Source organism: Bufo bufo, chromosome 6 (assembly GCF_905171765.1).
Source record: "Bufo bufo chromosome 6, aBufBuf1.1, whole genome shotgun sequence".
Lineage (NCBI taxonomy): Eukaryota > Metazoa > Chordata > Amphibia > Anura > Bufonidae > Bufo > Bufo bufo.
The window spans coordinates 3,971,997-3,991,676 of NC_053394.1; the positions used below are offsets into that span (position 1 = coordinate 3,971,997).

Here is a 19,680-nt window from a genome sequence, read left to right on the forward strand (position 1 = left end):
CGGGACCCCCTGGTCACATTGCTGGCACAGTCTCCTCTCTCTGGGCTTGTAGGTTTGTCTGTGCCGCCCTACTTCCATCTCCAGGCTGTGGGCGCTCAGTCTGTACAGGCTCATTGTCTGTCTGTCTTTGGGGTCTTGTAGCACCTCCAGGTACGGGGCCAGTTTGTAGTCTCTCTGCAGTGACTGGTAAATCAATAGTTTTTTGGAGTTTGTTATTTCGTATCTCCATTCTCCAACATGTTTTACTTTGGAGTTATAAATTATGATTTTTATTTGAGATTTTGTCAGGCCGCATTGTTGAGAGTTTTGGGGAGACAAGGTGTTGATAAGTTGATGCAGGCCACACGGCTTGGACTGGTTCTTACTGTCCAGTAAGGCTTTATGGTGGTAGGAGTTGGGACTGCTGTTTTGTAGGTGGTCCCAGTATGATAACGCCCTCTTCTGTACTGCGAGAAGTAAGGGAAATCTGCCCAACTCGGACCGGCAAGCACTGTTGGAGGTGCTCCGATGGACTTGGAGGAGGTGCTTGCAAAATTCCAGATGGAATGTTTCTGTTGGGCTGGGGTCCCATTTGGATGGGTCTGGGTAGGTGACAGGACCCCAAACTTCACTGCCATAAAGAAGAATTGGGGCGATGACGCTGTCAAATATTCTGAGCCAGACTCTCACGGGTGGTTTTAGGTGGTACAGCCGTCTCCTGATGGCATAGTAGGCTCTGCATGCCTTGTCTTTTAGTGCCTCTATGGCTGGCTTGAAGCTTCCTGATTGGGTGATGTCTAGGCCGAGGTATGTGTAGCTGTTAGTTTCATCCACAGTGCAGTTGTTTATTGTGAAGGAAGGGCTCTTTGTTTGTTTTGTATTTTTCTTTTGGAACACCATGGTTTTTGTTTTGCTCGAGTTGATTGGTAGTGCCCATGTGGCGCTGTATTTCTCCAGAACTTCCAGGCTGTCTTGTAGGCCTTTCTCTGTTGGTGACAGAAGTAGGAGGTCATCCGCATACAGCAGGAACTTCACCTCGGTGTCATGTAGGGTCAGTCCTGGTGCTGGGGAGGACTATTGCTCCCTGTTATCAGCCATTTCAGGTCAGGGAGAGGATGACTGTAGGACAGGAGAATACAATCTATTGCTCCCTGTTATCAGCCATTTCAGGGGAGAGGATGACTGTAGGACAGCCACTCCTCTTATAACATTGGTCACTTTGAGGGTTACTGGTGCTCTGAGACATTCTTCTGTAATTCTGTATTATTCTTCAAGATGCAGAATAATCCTGATAATGACTGTTATGTCTCACAGGCCGGCATGGTGTCTCCTGAGAACCCCGAGCAGCTGATCATCGCTCTAGAGCCAGAGGGGGCGTCAATTTACTGTCGGAAGCTGCGACTTCACCAGATGATCGACCTGAGCAACAAAGCCGCAATCAACGGGATCAGCCCCACAGATCCAGGTCTGATACCCATGTAATCTGCAGGCAGCGTGTTATAGAGCAGGAGGAGCTGAGCAGATAATATATAAAGAGAACCTGTCACCGTGTAATCTGCAGGCAGTGTGTTATAGAGCAGGAGGAGCTGAGCAGATTATATATACAGAGAACCTGTCACCATGTAATCTGCAGGCAGCGTGTTATAGAGCAGGAGGAGCTGAGCAGATTATATATAAAGAGATCCTGTCACCGTGTAATCTGCAGGCAGCGTGTTATAGAGCAGGAGGAGCTGAGCAGATTATATATTAAGAGAACCTGTCACCATGTAATCTGCAGGCAGCGTGTTATAGAGCAGGAGGAGCTGAGCAGATTATATATAAAGAGAACCTGTCACCATGTAATCTGCAGGCAGCATGTTATAGAGCAGGAGGAGCTGAGCAGATTATATATAAAGAGAACCTGTCACCGTGTAATCTGCAGGCAGCATGTTATAGAGCAGGAGGAGCTGAGCAGATTATATATACAGAGAACCTGTCACCATGTAATCTGCAGGCAGTGTGTTATAGAGCAGGAGGAGCTGAGCAGATTATATATAAAGAGAACCTGTCACCGTGTAATCTGCAGGCAGCGTGTTATAGAGCAGGAGGAGCTGAGCAGATTATACATAAAGAGAACCTGTCACCGTGTAATCTGCAGGCAGCATGTTATAGAGCAGGAGGAGCTGAGCAGATTATATATACAGAGAACCTGTCACCATGTAATCTGCAGGCAGTGTGTTATAGAGCAGGAGGAGCTGAGCAGATTATATATACAGAGAACCTGTCACCATGTAATCTGCAGGCAGTGTGTTATAGAGCAGGAGGAGCTGAGCAGATTATATATACAGAGAACCTGTCACCATGTAATCTGCAGGCAGTGTGTTATAGAGCAGGAGGAGCTGAGCAGATTATATATACAGAGAACCTGTCACCATGTAATCTGCAGGCAGTGTGTTATAGAGCAGGAGGAGCTGAGCAGATTATATATAAAGAGAACCTGTCACCATGTAATCTGCGGGCAGTGTGTTATAGAGCAGGAGGAGCAGAGCAGATTATATATAAAGAGAACCTGTCACCATGTAATCTGCAGGCAGTGTGTTATAGAGCAGGAGGAGCTGAGCAGATTATATATAAAGAGAACCTGTCACCGTGTAATCTGCAGGCAGTGTGTTATAGAGCAGGAGGAGCTGAGCAGATTATATATAAAGAGAACCTGTCACCGTGTAATCTGCAGGCAGTGTGTTATAGAGCAGCAGGAGCTGAGCAGATTATATATAAAGAGAACCTGTCACCATGTAATCTGCAGGCAGTGTGTTATAGAGCAGGAGGAGCTGAGCAGATTATATATACAGAGAACCTGTCACCGTATAATCTGCAGGCAGTGTGTTATAGAGCAGGAGGAGCTGAGCAGATTATATATAAAGAGATCCTGTCACCATGTAATCTGCAGGCAGTGTGTTATAGAGCAGGAGGAGCTGAGCAGATTATATATAAAGAGAACCTGTCACCGTATAATCTGCAGGCAGTGTGTTATAGAGCAGGAGGAGCTGAGCAGATTATATATAAAGAGATCCTGTCACCATGTAATCTGCAGGCAGTGTGTTATAGAGCAGGAGGAGCTGAGCAGATTATATATAAAGAGAACCTGTCACCATGTAATCTGCAGGCAGAGTGTTATAGAGCAGGAGGAGCTGAGCAGATTATATATAAAGAGAACCTGTCACCATGTAATCTGCAGGCAGCATGTTATAGAGCAGGAGAAGCTGAGCAGATTATATATAGAGAACCTGTCACCGTGTAATCTGCAGGCAGCGTGTTATAGAGCAGGAGGAGCTGAGCAGATTATATATAGAGAACCTGTCACCATGTAATCTGCAGGCAGCGTGTTATAGAGCAGGAGGAGCTGAGCAGATTATATATAAAGAGGACCTGTCACCATGTAATCTGCAGGCAGCGTGTTATAGAGCAGGAGGAGCTGAGCAGATTATATATAAAGAGGACCTGTCACCGTGTAATCTGCAGGCAGAGTGTTATAGAGCAGGAGGAGCTGAGCAGATTATATATAAAGAGAACCTGTCACCATGTAATCTGCAGGCAGTGTGTTATAGAGCAGAAGGAGCTGAGCAGATTGATCATTTAGTTTTTGGGAAGTTTCAGTAGAATAATATTATATTGTATTTTATCCTTCTGAGTTTAGGCGCCATGTGGTCGGTCGTGGTTGATGACCGCCGTGGCCGTTGGGGTTGTACTGGGAATCGAAGTATTGATTCTTTTTTATTTTTACACTTTTTTGATGCCTTATTTGCTTCGATACTGACATTTGTAATTTTTTCAGTAATTAGTAGAATTTCCGATTAGAGAATTTGGCGCATGCGCAGCCGCCGCACGTGGATAAGGATGGAAAGCGCCCCTTCCATCCCGTGGTGATGTTCAGGCCACTGCCACCAATGTGGACCTCGTAGCGTCGAGAGCGGGCTTCCATCTGACCGCCAGTCAGCGTCACTTCCGAACGCCTAAGCCTTTTTGTTTTTTTACCATTAAGTTAAGAGCGGGGGGAGGGGAGGGGATCAGAAGAGGCGACTGCTATTAACGTGGGAGCCGAGAGATCAGGCGCTCCTCACTGAGCCCCCCAAGTGATCCAGCCCCGGCGGTCATAGAGGAATATAAGGGGTTAATGTGACTTATTACAAGCCATTCGATGAAATAAAGGATGGGGGTCACTTACTGTTAGTGCGAGGCACAGGAGGTTATTTTTGTACCTCCACGTGCCTCACACCAATAGTGAGTGACCCCCACAGTGGGCAACATGGGGTTAATGTGAGGTACATAATCAGGTTATTTACTGTTAATATGAGGCCCAACCTGATTAAACCTTGTGCCTCCCAATAGTAAGAGACCCCCATCGTGTACCTCATACATTAACCCCATGTGGCCCATTATGATTCTCGACGTTCGAGTTGCCATTGTGGCGGTGCACGCAGACTGGTGCAGACATAATTTTGCGCTCTTTCCTTCCAGCTAAGGAGCACGGTCGTCGAAACCGACAGAGCCGAATATTTCTGGTGGAAAATGTAATTGGAGAGCTGTGGGCGGAGCTGGAGGAAGGTAGGCGTGGCTAGTTCTGTGATGCGACCTCTGCTGGGCAGACTGAGGTACTGCGCTGCTGTCAGTTACTGCATAGCTTTTTACTGACAGATTTTTTGGTGAAAGTAGGCGTGGCTGCGTAATCACCTGACCAGTCACGGAGCTGTGACCGCCCACCCTCATATATGGCAGACACGCCCCAGAGGATCATGGGAAGCCTTCTCACTGTTCTTTATCTCGCAGGGGATCGGTACGTGGTGGTGGACTGCGGCGGAGGCACCGTGGACCTGACCGTCCACCAGATCCGCCTACCGGAGGGACACCTGAAGGAGCTTTACAAGGCGTCAGGTAGGACTTCTGATTTTCGTGACCTTTGACTCCTCTGAAACATCACATGATTGAGGATTAACCCCGAGAGTGCCCTGACCTTTAAAGGGGCACTCCGCGTGTCCAGGATGTGCACATGGTCAACGCTCCCCTGACAGCGTCCCTATAGACGGCCGATCCTGGAGGGGATGTCACCGCCATAGCCCCGCCCTCCCAGTTCTCTGTCTCATTTGTTACAATTGTATCTGCATAGCTCTGTGTGATGTAAACATCCAGACTGATACAATGTAACAAGTTCTCAGGAGAGGATCCGCCCTCAGTGGTGTTGGATACTGTTCAGGCTGTTACCCCTTCCTCTATGATTACCGGGGTCCAAATCCAGTGAGGTTTTATGTGCGCACCGAGAAAACGGACACAGACGCCGTTTATCGGCACAAGACGCTCACGTATCTGGTCAGGAAAAGTTATTATACATGAAACTGAAACCCAATGTTATGTTCAGGGAGCAGGACGCGGATAGTCGGGGCGCGCGCCGTGTCGGCATTCTGTATTCTTCCACTCGGATGGATCCCCATCTCTCACAATGCGGCCTGGCGGGGGATCGGACTGTACTAACCCCCTTCTCTCGCCCCTCACAGGGGGACCCTATGGCTCTCTCGGGGTTGACTTCGAGTTTGAGAAACTTCTTTGTAAAATATTCGGAGATGACTTCATCGCCCAGTTTAAGCTGAAGCGTCCGGCCGCCTGGGTCGACCTCATGATCGCCTTTGAGTCCCGAAAAAGAGCAGCGGCGCCCGACAGGACCAACCCCCTGAACATCACCCTACCCTTCTCCTTCATCGACTACTACAAGAAGTTCAGAGGTCACAGTGTGGAGCACGCCCTCCGCAAGAGCAAGTGAGTCCAGAGCCAGGGATGATGGGAGTGATACCCTGTGTGAGAAAGGGAGGATAGATTGTGAGCTCCGGGGGTCAGGGATGATGGGAGTGATACCCTGTGTGAGAAAGGGAGGATAGATTGTGAGCTCCGGGGGTCAGGGATGATGGGAGTGATACCCTGTGTGAGAAAGGGAGGATAGATTGTGAGCTCTGGGGGTCAGGGATGATGGGAGTGATACCCTGCGTGAGAAAGGGAGGATAGATTGTGAGCTCCGGGGGTCAGGGATGATGGGAGTGATACCCTGTGTGAGAAAGGGAGGATAGATTGTGAGCTCTGGGGGTCAGGGATGATGGGAGTGATACCCTGCGTGAGAAAGGGAGGATAGATTGTGAGCTCTGGGGGTCAGGGATGATGGGAGTGATACCCTGCGTGAGAAAGGGAGATAGATTGTGAGCTCTGGGGGTCAGGGATGATGGGAGTGATACCCTGTGTGAGAAAGGGAGGATAGATTGTGAGCTCCGGGGGTCAGGGATGATGGGAGTGATACCCTGTGTGAGAAAGGGAGATAGATTGTGAGCTCTGGGGGTCAGGGATGATGGGAGTGATACCCTGCGTGAGAAAGGGAGGATAGATTGTGAGCTCTGGGGGTGAAGGATGATGGGAGTGATACCCTGTGTGAGAAAGGGAGGATAGATTGTGAGCTCCGGGGGTCAAGGATGATGGAAGATTGGATTGTGAGCTCCGGGGGTCAGGGATGATGGGAGTGATACCCTGCGTGAGAAAGGGAGGATAGATTGTGAGCTCCGGGGGTCAAGGATGATGGAAGATTGGATTGTGAGCTCCGGGGGTCAAGGATGATGGAAGATTGGATTGTGAGCTCCGGGGGTCAGGGATGATGGGAGATTAGATTGTGAGCTCTGGGGCTCAGGGATGATGGGAGATTAGATTGTGAGCTCCGGGGGTCAGGGATGATGGGAGAATAGATTGTGAGCTCCGGGGGTCAAGGATGATGGAAGATTGGATTGTGAGCTCCGGGGGTCAAGGATGATGGAAGATTGGATTGTGAGCTCCGGGGGTCAGGGATGATGGGAGAATAGATTGTGAGCTCCGGGGGTCAAGGATGATGGGAGAATAGATTGTGAGCTCAGGGATGATGGGAGATTAGATTGTGAGCTCCGGGGGTCAGGGATGATGGGAGATTAGATTGTGAGCTCCGGGGCTCAGGGATGATGAGAGATTAGATTGTGAGCTCTGGGGGTCAGGCATGATGGGAGATTAGATTGTGAGCTCCGGGGGTCAGGGATGATGGGAGATTAGATTGTGAGCTCTGGGGCTCAGGGATGATGGGAGATTATATTGTGAGCTCCGGGGCTCAGGGATGATGGGAGATTAGATTGTGAGCTCCGGGGCTCAGGGATGATGGGAGATTAGATTGTGAGCTCTGGGGCTCAGGGATGATGGGAGATTAGATTGTGAGCTCCGGTGCTCAGGGATGATGGGAGATTAGATTGTGAGCTCAGGGATGATGGGAGATTAGATTGTGAGCTCCGGGGGTCAGGGATGATGGGAGATTAGATTGTGAGCTCCGGGGGTCAGGGATGATGGGAGATTAGATTGTGAGCTCTGGGGGTCAGGCATGATGGGAGATTAGATTGTGAGCTCCGGGGGTCAGGGATGATGGGAGATTAGATTGTGAGCTCTGGGGCTCAGGGATGATGGGAGATTATATTGTGAGCTCCGGGGCTCAGGGATGATGGGAGATTATATTGTGAGCTCCGGGGCTCAGGGATGATGGGAGATTAGATTGTGAGCTCTGGGGCTCAGGGATGATGGGAGATTAGATTGTGAGCTCCGGGGGTCAGGGATGATGGGAGATTAGATTGTGAGCTGTGGGGCTCAGGGATGATGGGAGAATAGATTGTGAGCTCCGGTGCTCAGGGATGATGGGAGATTAGATTGTGAGCTCCGGGGCTCAGGGATGATGGGAGATTAGATTGTGAGCTCTGGGGCTCAGGGATGATGGGAGATTAGATTGTGAGCTCCGGTGCTCAGGGATGATGGGAGATTAGATTGTGAGCTCAGGGATGATGGGAGATTAGATTGTGAGCTCCGGGGCTCAGGGATGATGGGAGATTAGATTGTGAGCTCCGGGGCTCAGGGATGATGGGAGATTAGATTGTGAGCTCCGGTGCTCAGGGATGATGGAAGATTAGATTGTGAGCTCAGGGATGATGGGAGATTAGATTGTGAGCTCAGGGGTGATGGGAGATTAGATTGTGAGCTCCGGGGGTCAGGGATGATGGGAGATTAGATTGTGAGCTCAGGGATGATGGGAGATTAGATTGTGAGCTCCGGTGCTCAGGGATGATGGAAGATTAGATTGTGAGCTCCGGTGCTCAGGATTGATGGGAGATTAGATTGTGAGCTCCGGTGCTCAGGGATGATGGGAGATTAGATTGTGAGCTCTGGGGCTCAGGCATGATGGGAGATTAGATTGTGAGCTCCGGGGGTCAGGGTGATACTTTGGTGGTCTCGGCCTCTCATGGCGTCTCTCCCGCGCAGTGTGGACTTTGTCAAGTGGTCGTCTCAGGGGATGCTGCGGATGAATCCTGACGCAATGAACGCTCTATTCAAGCCGACCGTGGACCACATAATCCAGCACTTGTGTAAGTCCCCGCGCCCTGCAGTGTGAATAGCGACTGATGTGGGGGAGGGTCTCAGGGAGGGGGCGCTCTACTCCATGTACAGGATAATGCTGGTGAATGTCGTACATGGGTTACTACTTTATACTCCAGTCACTCCCAGAGCTGCACTCGCCCCTCAGAACGAGAGCTGTGATAACGCATTGCTGCCAGGAAACTGGCAGATTTGTGACTGCAGCTCTGGCTGTGATTGGAGTAGAAGACATGACTGTGCGTTAAACCTTTATTATAGAAAAGCTAAAGTTGCAGGGCTGCGCATCCGCGATAGACGGCGGTGTCGCGTGTATTTACGGCTTTTCTTTCTCTCCCCGCAGCGAGCCTTTTCCAGAAGCCGGAGGTGAGCGGAGTGAAGTTCCTCTTCTTGGTGGGGGGCTTTGCGGAGTCGCCCTTGCTGCAGCAGGCGGTGCAGAGCGCCTTCGGAGACAAGTGTCGCGTCATCATCCCCCACGACGTGGGGTTAACCATCCTTAAAGGGGCGGTGCTCTTCGGCCTGGATCCGGCTGTCATTAAGGTCCGCCGCTCCCCCATGACGTACGGCGTGGGGGTCCTGAACCGCTATGTAGACGGGAAGCATCCGGCGGAGAAGCTCCTGGTGAAGGACGGCACGCGGTGGTGCACCGATGTCTTCGACAAGTTCATCCTGGTGGACCAGTCGGTGGCTCTGGGCGAGACGGTGAAACGCAGCTACACCCCGTCCAGGCCCTCGCAGCTCCTCATCATCATCAACGTCTACAGCTCCGAGAAGGAGGACGTGGCCTTCATCAGCGACCCCGGGGTGCGCAAGTGCGGCACGCTGCGGCTGGACCTGACCGGGGCCGAGGGGTCGCCCACCCTGAGCCGCAGGGAGATCCAGACCATCCTGCAGTTTGGGGACACTGAGGTCAAGGCCACCGCCACTGACGTTGCCACTGCCAAGAGTGTGAAGGTCAACATTGATTTCTTAAATTAGACTCCGCCCCTCCTCCACCGCTTTCCTGCAACTTCGCTCCGGCACCGGCCTCTGTTCTTAAAGGAGCCCTTCATTAGCAGCAGCAGCAGCAGCGGTTGTGGTGAATGACGTGCGGCGGGTCTAGTGTACTGTCCATCGGACTGCGCCAACGGAAACGTCCACCGCGGCATCAGAGCGGCGGTTCACATAATGGCGACTTCCCAGAATCCCGCTCCCCGTGCAGCCAGCGACACGCACGAGTCCAGGCCAGAAGATGCCGCCATTGCACACCTGGCTCTGAGCATGTCCGCGCGCTGTCACGTCGCATGGCGCCTCCCCGACACTGGGGCCTTACTGCGCAGCTTCCAGCTCCTCCCCCGCCCGCCAGCCGGACGCCCAAGAGAGAACGTATTATGGCTGCTGATTGGATCAGTGAATTCGAGACATTATTAAAGGGACAGGACACCCTGAAAACCGAGCGACCAAAAATGGGCAAAAACGTACAATCCCAGTCTTCCGTCTCTTGCCTTAAACGCCCCCGAATTTTTACTCCATTTAAATTTTTCAGCTGTGACAAAGCTGCAAATCCTTTACTTCTCATGTACTAATCCTACACTCCAGTCACATCCAGAGCTGCAGCAACAATTCCTCTGTTAGCTCTGTCTGCAGAACATCCCATTGCACATACAGCCCATGCTCTGCTGCAGTGAATTGTGGGAAATGTAATGTTAGACAGCACAGAACTATCATGGGCGCTACGCTACATAGGAACAGCGGTGAATACAGCTCTGGATGTGACTGGAGTATAAAACACGATGCAATAGTCAGTAGTGACCTGAGAATAAGGTAATAGAATTGTAGCTGCAGCTCTGGTAGTGACTGGAGTATGAGACATAATGTAAGCAAAATTACAGCTGCAGCTGTGCACATGACTGACTATAAGTCTGTGTCTGCAGCTCTGGATGCGACTAGAGTATAAGACGTGCTTTAAGAGTAGACCTGTGGCTACAGCTCTGGATGTAACTGGAGTATAAAACACGATGCAATAGTCGGTAGTGACTGGAGAATAAGGTAATAGAATTGTAGCTGCAGCTCTGGTAGTGACTGGAGTATGAGACATAATGTAAGCAAAATTACAGCTGCAGCTGTGCACATGACTGACTATAAGTCTGTGTCTGCAGCTCTGGATGCGACTAGAGTATAAGACGTGCTTTAAGAGTAGACCTGTGGCTACAGCTCTGGATGTGACTGGAGTATAAGACGTGCTATAACAGTAGACTTGTGGCTGCAGCTCTTGCTATGACTGGAGTATAAGACGTGCTGTAACAGTAGACTTGTGGCTGCAGCTCTTGCTATGACTGGAGTATAAGACGTGATATAACAGTAGACTTGTGGCTGCAGCTCTTGCTATGACTGGAGTATACCACCAGTATCAGACAAGTAAAGGATTTACACTCAGTTTTACACAGAAATGTCCACAATTATTTGCTGGAATGTGATTTACCTTTTGGCTTTTGAATATTTAAACTTTATTAGTAGTTGGCAGGCGCTTCTTGCTGTATCCAGTTGGGGGCGCTCTCATTTTGTGTAGATTTATATATAATGTACAGACCTTTCTTTCTGTTTTTTTCTGCTGATTTTTGCTGTAAATTATCGTTTGCTGATGATTTTTCTCGAGTTATAACGCAGAAATTTGAAATTTTATAAAAATGAAGGAGACGCAGTTGTACCGCGGTCTCCTCTGATGGCTCGTACCACCCGGGGTTACAAGCCACAATATTCTCTCTCTTAGGCCAGGTTCAGACCAGCAGGTTGACTGTGGGAAGCATGTGTTGTGTGGGAGCATGATCTCCCGGCCTGAACTCTGCTCCTGTGACGGAACCCCCCGGCGTTGTAATGATTCGTAATGCTGAGTGTCCCTGCCCGACCTCCGCTGTAATGAACTGTACTGACGGAATGCTGAGTGTCCCAGTCTGACCTCTGCTGTAATGAACTGTACTGACGGAATGCTGAGTGTCCCTGCCCGACCTCCGCTGTAATGAACTGTACTGACGGAATGCTGAGTGTCCCTGCCCGACCTCTGCTGTAATGAACTGTACTGACGGAATGCTGAGTGTCCCTGCCCGACCTCCGCTGTAATGAACTGTACTGACGGAATGCTGAGTGTCCCTGCCGGACCTCCGCTGTAATGAACTGTACTGAGACTGTACTGACGGAATGCTGAGTGTCCCTGCCCGACCTCCGCTGTAATGAACTGTACTGACGGAATGCTGAGTGTCCCTGCCCGACCTCCGCTGTAATGAACTGTACTGACGGAATGCTGAGTGTCCCTGCCTGACCTCTGCTGTAATGAACTGTACAGACGGAATGCTGAGTGTCCCAGTCTGACCTCTGCTGTAATGAACTGTACTGACTGAATGCTGAGTGTCCCTGCCCGACCTCCGCTGTAATGAACTGTACTGACGGAATGCTGAGTGTCCCTGCCCGACCTCCGCTGTAATGAACTGTACTGACGGAATGCTGAGTGTCCCTGCCCGACCTCCGCTGTAATGAACTGTACTGACGGAATGCTGAGTGTCCCTGCCCGACCTCCGCTGTAATGAACTGTACTGACGGAATGCTGAGTGTCCCTGCCCGACCTCCGCTGTAATGAACTGTACTGACGGAATGCTGAGTGTCCCTGCCCGACCTCCGCTGTAATGAACTGTACTGAGACTGTACTGACGGAATGCTGAGTGTCCCTGCCCGACTTCCGCTGTAATGAACTGTACTGACGGAATGCTGAGTGTCCCTGCCCGACCTCTGCTGTAATGAACTGTACTGACGGAATGCTGAGTGTCCCTGCCTGACCTCCGCTGTAATGAACTGTACTGACGGAATGCTGAGTGTCCCTGCCCGACCTCTGCTGTAATGAACTGTACTGACGGAATGCTGAGTGTCCCTGCCTGACCTCTGCTGTAATGAACTGTACTGACGGAATGCTGAGTGGCCCTGCCCGACCTCCGCTGTAATGAACTGTACTGAGACTGTACTGACGGAATGCTGAGTGTCCCTGCCCGACCTCCGCTGTAATGAACTGTACTGACGGAATGCTGAGTGTCCCTGCCCGACCTCTGCTGTAATGAACTGTACTGACGGAATGCTGAGTGTCCCTGCCCGACCTCCGCTGTAATGAACTGTACTGACGGAATGCTGAGTGTCCCTGCCCGACCTCTGCTGTAATGAACTGTACTGACGGAATGCTGAGTGTCCCTGCCCGACCTCTGCTGTAATGAACTGTACTGACTGAATGCTGAGTGTCCCTGCCCGACCTCTGCTGTAATGAACTGTACTGACGGAATGCTGAGTGTCCCTGCCCGACCTCTGCTGTAATGAACTGTACTGACGGAATGCTGAGTGTCCCTGCCTGACCTCCGCTGTAATGAACTGTACAGACTGAATGCTGAGTGTCCCTGCCCGACCTCTGCTGTAATGAACTGTACTGACGGAATGCTGAGTGTCCCTGCCCGACCTCCGCTGTAATGAACTGTACTGACGGAATGCTGAGTGTCCCTGCCCGACCTCTGCTGTAATGAACTGTACTGACGGAATGCTGAGTGTCCCTGCCCGACCTCTGCTGTAATGAACTGTACTGACTGAATGCTGAGTGTCCCTGCCCGACCTCTGCTGTAATGAACTGTACTGACGGAATGCTGAGTGTCCCTGCCCGACCTCTGCTGTAATGAACTGTACTGACGGAATGCTGAGTGTCCCTGCCCGACCTCTGCTGTAATGAACTGTACTGACGGAATGCTGAGTGTCCCTGCCCGACCTCTGCTGTAATGAACTGTACTGACGGAATGCTGCGAGGTTCCATTAAAGGAGCAGAGTTCAGGCTGGAAATTCACGCCCCAACTCAGATCGTGCTTCCTGCAGTCAACTCTCTGGTCTGAAACTGGCCGTGTTGATTTGAAGGGATTTTCCACCGAGTCCGTTCCATTGACTCGTCATGTAACCGATTCTCTGGAGACCTCCTTTAGTCAAATGGTGCCTGAAACTCTACAAATGACCGATCCCGCAAAACCTGTCTGCAAGTAATAAAGACACCGTACAGCGGTCTGGACTTCGTGTGGTCTGTGCGTCGTCATCTCTGTAACCCGTCAGAAAGCCGTGAAGGCGAAATTGGTCGGGTGTGCAAGAGGGAAAGATGGCTGATAAGGCTTTTCCAGAAGTTTTCTCCTGTGGATCTTACCCAGGGGCCTTGTCCACTGCATTGTCCTCCTAACTGCATGATGTAGATGGGAGCCTGAAAACCGGGTGCTGGCCAAGACTGATTCAGTGTGCATGCTGCCTGGCGCCCCCATGTGGTGAGATCGTTTGCATCAGGGCCTCCAGCTGTTGCAAAACTACAACTCCCAGCATGCCTGGATAGCCTACAGCCGGGCATGGTGGGAGTTGTAGTTTTACAACTTCTTCAGCTGAGTATACTCGTTGGGATGGACCGGCCATTTTTATTTTATTGGGGTGTGACGTGTGAAATGTGTAAACCTTTATTTCGTGTGAAGGGTGTGTATGTTGTGTTTTCACACGTGAAGGGGCCTGTAATAAATGAGAAATTAAATTTAGAAGAAAAAAAAAGGAGCAGAAAAAAATTTAAAAAAAAAAAAAAAGGTCTTTTCTGCACAAAACAAAAACAAAACTTGTAATGCAAACTGAGCCGACGGGATCAGTAATGGACACTACAGATCGGTGCTCAGTGGTTGCAAAATGCACGTACGCAGAAAAATTCTAAATTGACAGTAACTGAAATTTATATATATAAATATCTAACTACCACTAACTGCAGGTCTTTTTTCGCACAAAAAAAAAAAACAACCTAAAAAATGTACAGATGTAAATGAGCACACTACAGATCGTGCGTGCAAAAACTGTAGTATAAAAATTCACTACAGTGTTAAAAAAATTAACACTGGCTAAAAGTTAGTATATATATATAGCCCTAACTACAATTTTTTGAACCAAAAAAAGGGAAAATTGGAAAAGAAATCAACACAGATGTGAATAAAAAAGTGTGAAGAATAATCCCCAGGTGCTGATCAGGCAGGTATGCACTCAACAGCACTTGGCGGTCACAGCTCGCACGCAGGAAAAGTGATGCAGAGCTGGAAAATTGTAAAAAACAAACACTAAAAAGCGCACAGACCAAATGGCGTCTGTAAAGAAAGGACGGGGGGGGGGGCTGCGGGTGAGAGAGGGGGGCGGGAAGGGACAGGGACGGAGGGTGGTTTAGGGAAGAGCTGCAAATGAAAAATAAAACTGTGCAGCAATTCCAGATGTTCTTTTTTTTGCTTTCAGCAGGAAAGGGTTAAATCGCAGTGGTGTGCACCACAAGTCCCAGCAAGTCAACAGCAGCACAGAACCTCTCTGCACGCAGTCACCGGTAGAATAGCTTCCTGCAGGGAGGTTCTGCCCTTTCCTGTACAGCTATAGCGCTGCCATTGGCTGGAGCGTTGTTCCAGCCAATCGCAGCGCTGGCAGAGGATGTCAAACACTGGTGTCCCCTGCCTGGTGTCCCCAGCACCGGCCACCTCCCCCGATCCACCCCGCAGCTGTATACAGCTTCCGGCGCTGCGATGTGCCGGTCTTCATTGACCGGCCAATAGCAGCGCTCGGAGCTGCAGGGGGGCGGTGCTGCACCATGCTGCCGTTATCCGGCCGGGCTACCGGTAAGAGCAGCCATGGTGCCCTGATTCCCCCGCGATTCTCCCACAGCACCCGGCGGCCCTTGAGCCGTGCATTTATCGCTCGGGTTCTTAAGGGGTTAAGTAAAATACGGTTTTGGCAAAACTGGTGTTGGAGTTGCTTTCCTCGTTCATGACTTCGCTGTATCCTGGAGAGCCCACCCCCGCACACGGCTTACAACTTGGAGTAGTCGGCAGGATACAGCGGCCATTATAGACGGTAATGCGGCAGGAGACCTTCCACTGGCGCCAAATGCATCGGCCCAGGAACCCAGTTTAGGGTGTGCTAGTGCAAGTCCAACTTGTCCTGACACCATCAGGACAACCAGCCCCAGTGCCACCGATACAGCCTGTCGCCGCCATGCCAGCCCGAGTAGGGTGCATTCCCATGGGGGCACTATTATGATATCTGCCCAAATTTGATGGTAAAAACTAGGGTTGTCCCGATACCGATACTAGTATCGGTATCGGGACCGATTCCGAGTTTTCTCGGTGGTACTCAGCCGCCGATACCCCGCCCCGATACATAAATAGAATACTTTTTTTTTTTCCCGCAATGAATATTTTTGCGGCCCGGCAAAGATGCAGCATCGGGAGAGAGGAGGGGCTGGAGTCCGTAACTAGGGGCGGGGCCCGGTGCAGTCACTGTACTCTTACACCGGGCCCCGCCGCTCACCAAAGTATTTATAAACGTGAATCCTTATCCTGTTATTAAGTTGAACTAACGCTGCCCTCTCCCATGTTCCCATGTTCCCCTGTATCCCCACAGCACTTACTTAAGCTTCCATAGCAGGCAGAGCGGACGGCACCAGTAACGTCACTCACTGACGTCACGCGTCTGCTCCGCCCACTTTATGAATGAAGCAGGCGGAGCAGACGCGCGACGTCAGTGAGTGACGTTACTGCTGCCGTCTGCTCTGCCTGCTATGGAAGCTTAAGTAAGTGCTGTGGGGATACAGGGGGATACAGGGGAACATGGGAGAGGGCAGCGTTAGTTCAACTTAATAACAGGATAAGGATTCACGTTTATAAATACTTCGGTGAGCGGCGGGGCCCGGTGTATTGGGGGACACTGTTATGAGGGGGATCTGTGGATGACATATAGCAGTGTCATCCACAGATCCTCCCCCCATAACAGTTCCATCCACAGATCCCCTATAACAGCACCATCCACAGATCCCCCATAACAGTGCCATCCACAGATATCCCACCCCATAGCAGTACCATCCACAGATCCCCATAACAGTGCCATCCACAAATCCCCATAACAGTGCCATCCACAGATCCCCCCACATAACAGCGTCCTCCACAGATCCCCCACATAGCAGCGTCCTCCACAGATCCCCCACATAACAGCGTCCTCCACAGATCCCCCACATAACAGCGTCCTCCACAGATCCCCCACATAACAGCGTCCTCCACAGATCCCCCATAACAGTGCCATCCACAGATCCCCATAACAGTGCCATCCACAGATCCCCCATAACAGTGCCATCCACAGATCCCCATAACAGTGCCATCCACAGATCCCCCATAACAGTGCCATCCACAGATCCCCCATAACAGCGCCATCCACAGATCCCCCATAACAGCGCCATCCACAGATATCCCACCCCATAGCAGTACCATCCACAGATCCCCCATAACAGTGCCATCCACAGATCCCCCATAACAGTGCCATCCACAGATCCCCCATAACAGTGCCATCCACAGATCCCCCATAACAGTGCCATCCACAGATCCCCCATAACAGTGCCATCCACAGATCCCCCACATGACAGTGCGTCATCCACAGATCCACAGATCCCCCAAAACGGTCACATGACATTTAAAAAAAGTATCGGTATTCGGTATCGGTGACTACTTGAAAAAAAGTATCGGTACTTGTACTCGGTACTAAAAAAGTGGTATCGGGACAACCCTAGTAAAAACATGACATTGCAGGACTGGACTGAAAGGGTGCAGAGTGCGTTAAAATGTGCAACCTGAATCTCGTGCTGCTGGTGGAGGTTGCGCTGGGGGCTCTAGAGGGTGATGTCCGACCGACAATGATTTTAAGGCCTGAATCCGAGAGGGACACCCTAGAGGAAATATTCTCCCTGCTGGAGAGAGCCCAGGGGGGACATGCTAAAGTAGTGCAGTTGTGTAGCCAGATGAAGGCAGGATCCCCCAGCCTCTGGAAATTACCCTTGCACCCCGCACCACTCCATCCAAAATAAGCCGGGTGTGGAGGTGTGCCGAAAGAGGGCCCCTCTGCTGGGCTTGTAGACAGTACATCCATATGGCCAGACAGTGGCTAGTACAGATGAAGTCCGAGCCGACGTTAAACTTCTGACTGCTGCAGTAGCTGGGCATCCTGCAGCGGTACACCAGAAGCTAAGCCCCATGTGTGAGGAACACGACCTGTATGCCAGCAGCCCCGTTGTGGAAGGAAGATTCAGGGTTGGGGTGCACCCTTATGCCTCTAGAGTTCTTCGAGAAACATTTTGGGCACATGAGGGAGCCAGTTGACTAGAGAGTCATCAAGCTGACTGCTGCCAATAACAGAGAGATGGACGTGCGAGGGATAGTCCTGGATGCAGATCGGGGGTTGTGCTGGTGGACCATTCTTCCCAGAGACAAATGGACGTGATGCTAGGTATGAATGTGCTGCGAGACCTAGACCATCATCTGTATGCAAAAGAAGGGCAGAAGTATTAGCAAGGGGCCACCACACACCGGCCGACCCAGAAGGTTCCAGTCGGCCCATTGGACACGTGAAGGTGCTGCGGAGGACCCGGTGAAGATCCAGTCATGACAGGAACAAATATTGATGCTGCTGGTGGCAGCTGGACAACAACTGAATGGGCTGGAGGTCCTGATCGAGCCCGCTTATCAGGGGGAAACGCAGACCTGACCACTGATAGCCCAGACCTTTGCTATTGTGAAGGATGGATGTGTGCCTGTATGATGCCGAAATGTCGAAGACTGCGAGTTGATCATGGGAATACCTTGCTGGCCAAAATTAATGTGTCCAAGGGGGACATCCTTTGACAAAGGAGCTTTCCGCTACAACCAGATAGGAGATTGGCCTGGACCTATGTCGTAGAGGTTAAGCACAGGGAGACCCCAATTTAGTGGAATGGCTGAGTGATCATGGCCCGGATGGGGGTGAACTGCAAGCAGGGCCGTTTCTTGGGGCGGGCGGGCCGGGCAGACGCCCGGGGCGCTGTCAGAAGGGGGGCGCCGGCGAGCACAGCAGGAGATGAGCGCTGCGCTTCCATTGTGGAAGTGCTCACTCATCTCCAAAGTCATCTCATCTGTATCGCCGTCCTCAGGACGGCGATACAAATGTCTGTAATGCGGCAGGGCAGGGAGAGGTGTGTCCCCTCCCTGTTCCTCTGATAGGCTGCCAGCACTAGGCCAGCAGCCTATCAGAGGCCGGTCGCGGCGGCGATGACGTCATCGCGCCGCCAGAGCCAGCGAGGGACACATCCCGGAAGAGGCCTGCATCGCATCCTGGAGGAGGTAAGTATAAGTTTATTATTATTTTTTTATATGTAAAAATCACAATCCTGGCACATAAGGGGGGCTGCTGGGCTGGCACAGACATAAGGGGGGCTGCTGGCACATAAGGGGGGCTGCTGGGCTGGAACAGACATAAGGGGGGCTTCTGGCACATATGGGGGGCTACTGGCTACTGGCACATAAGGGGGGCTACTGGCAAATAAGGGGGGCTTCTGGCACAGACAGGAGGCTGCTGGCACAGACATAAGGGGGGCTGCTGGCACATAAGGGGACTACTGGCAAATAAGGGGGGCTTCTGGCACAGACAGGAGGCTGCTGGCACAGACATAAGGGGGGCTACTGGCACATAAGGGGGGCTTCTGGCACAGACAGGAGGCTGCTGGCACAGACATAAGGGGGGCTGCTGGCACATAAGGGGGGATACTGGCTACTGGCACATAAGGGGGGCTGCTGGCACATAAGGGGGGCTGCTGGGCTGGAACAGACATAAGGGGGGCTTCTGGCACATATGGGGGGCTACTGGCTACTGGCACATAAGGGGGGCTACTGGCAAATAAGGGGGGCTTCTGGCACAGACAGGAGGCTGCTGGCACAGACATAAGGGGGGCTGCTGGCACATAAGGGGGGCTACTGGCACATAAGGGGGGCTACTGGCAAATAAGGGATAAGGGGGGCTACTGGCACATAAGGGGGGCCACTGGCACATGATAGGAGGCTACTGGCACATAAGGGGGGGCTACTGGCACTTGATAGGGGGGCTACTGGCACATGATAGGGGGGCTACTGGCACTTGATAGGGGGGCTACTGGCACATGATAGGGGGGCTACTGGCACATGATAGGGGGACTACTGGCACATGATAGGGGGGCACTCAGGCTACTGGCACATGATGGTGGGGGGCTCTTATTACTGGCACATGATTGGGGGGCATCTATGGGGGCACATCTTACTGGCACATGATTTGGGGGCACATCTTACTGGTACATGATTGGGGGGCATCTATTGGGGCACTTATTACTGGCACATTATTGGTGGGCACTATAGGGACATCTACATAGGCTGAAAAGAAGGGGTA

The 19,680-nt window shown here is 51.4% G+C and overlaps 2 protein-coding genes across 14 annotated transcripts in view; one reads left to right on the forward strand and one right to left on the reverse strand.

Moving 5' to 3' along the window:
* HSPA12A (heat shock protein family A (Hsp70) member 12A) overlaps window positions 1-9,553 on the forward strand; it is a 57,346-nt gene extending 47,793 nt beyond the window's left edge. Inside the window, exons 7-12 of the mRNA XM_040435613.1 lie at window positions 1,294-1,444; window positions 4,477-4,563; window positions 4,786-4,890; window positions 5,508-5,766; window positions 8,311-8,414; window positions 8,765-9,553. Coding sequence (XP_040291547.1) covers window positions 1,294-1,444; window positions 4,477-4,563; window positions 4,786-4,890; window positions 5,508-5,766; window positions 8,311-8,414; window positions 8,765-9,399 — 1,341 coding nt within the window. The 3' untranslated portion in view covers window positions 9,400-9,553. The remainder of the gene's footprint in view (window positions 1-1,293; window positions 1,445-4,476; window positions 4,564-4,785; window positions 4,891-5,507; window positions 5,767-8,310; window positions 8,415-8,764) is intronic.
* Window positions 9,554-10,396: 843 nt separating this feature from the next.
* LOC121005101 lies at window positions 10,397-13,432 on the reverse strand. 13 transcript variants are annotated; one of them, XM_040437651.1, is made up of 7 exons: window positions 12,840-13,432; window positions 12,435-12,789; window positions 12,154-12,323; window positions 11,768-12,067; window positions 11,618-11,667; window positions 11,357-11,506; window positions 10,397-11,306 (listed from the first exon to the last, which is right to left on the reverse strand). In XM_040437651.1, the coding sequence occupies exons 1-7, from the start codon at window positions 13,232-13,234 to the stop codon at window positions 11,167-11,169; spliced, it is 1,560 nt and encodes a 519-aa protein (XP_040293585.1). In that variant the 5' UTR covers window positions 13,235-13,432; the 3' UTR covers window positions 10,397-11,166. The 13 variants fall into 13 exon arrangements, with proteins under 13 accessions (XP_040293585.1, XP_040293579.1, XP_040293581.1 ...); XM_040437645.1 differs by having other exon boundaries at window positions 12,129-12,323; XM_040437647.1 differs by having other exon boundaries at window positions 10,397-11,506; window positions 12,129-12,278; window positions 12,440-12,789.
* Between the last annotated feature and the right edge of the window lie 6,248 nt (window positions 13,433-19,680).

Coding starts and splice junctions, on each gene's coding strand:
- LOC121005101 (XM_040437647.1), bottom strand. CDS start 13,234: ATGGAACCTCGCAGCATTCCGTCAGTACAGTTCATTACAGCAGAGGTC. Junction 12,790..12,839: donor TACAGTTCATTACAGCAGAG/GTCGGGCAGGGA, acceptor ATTACAGCGGAG/GTCAGGCAGGGACACTCAGC. Junction 11,507..11,617: donor TACAGTTCATTACAGCGGAG/GTCGGGCAGGGA, acceptor ATTACAGCGGAG/GTCGGGCAGGGACACTCAGC.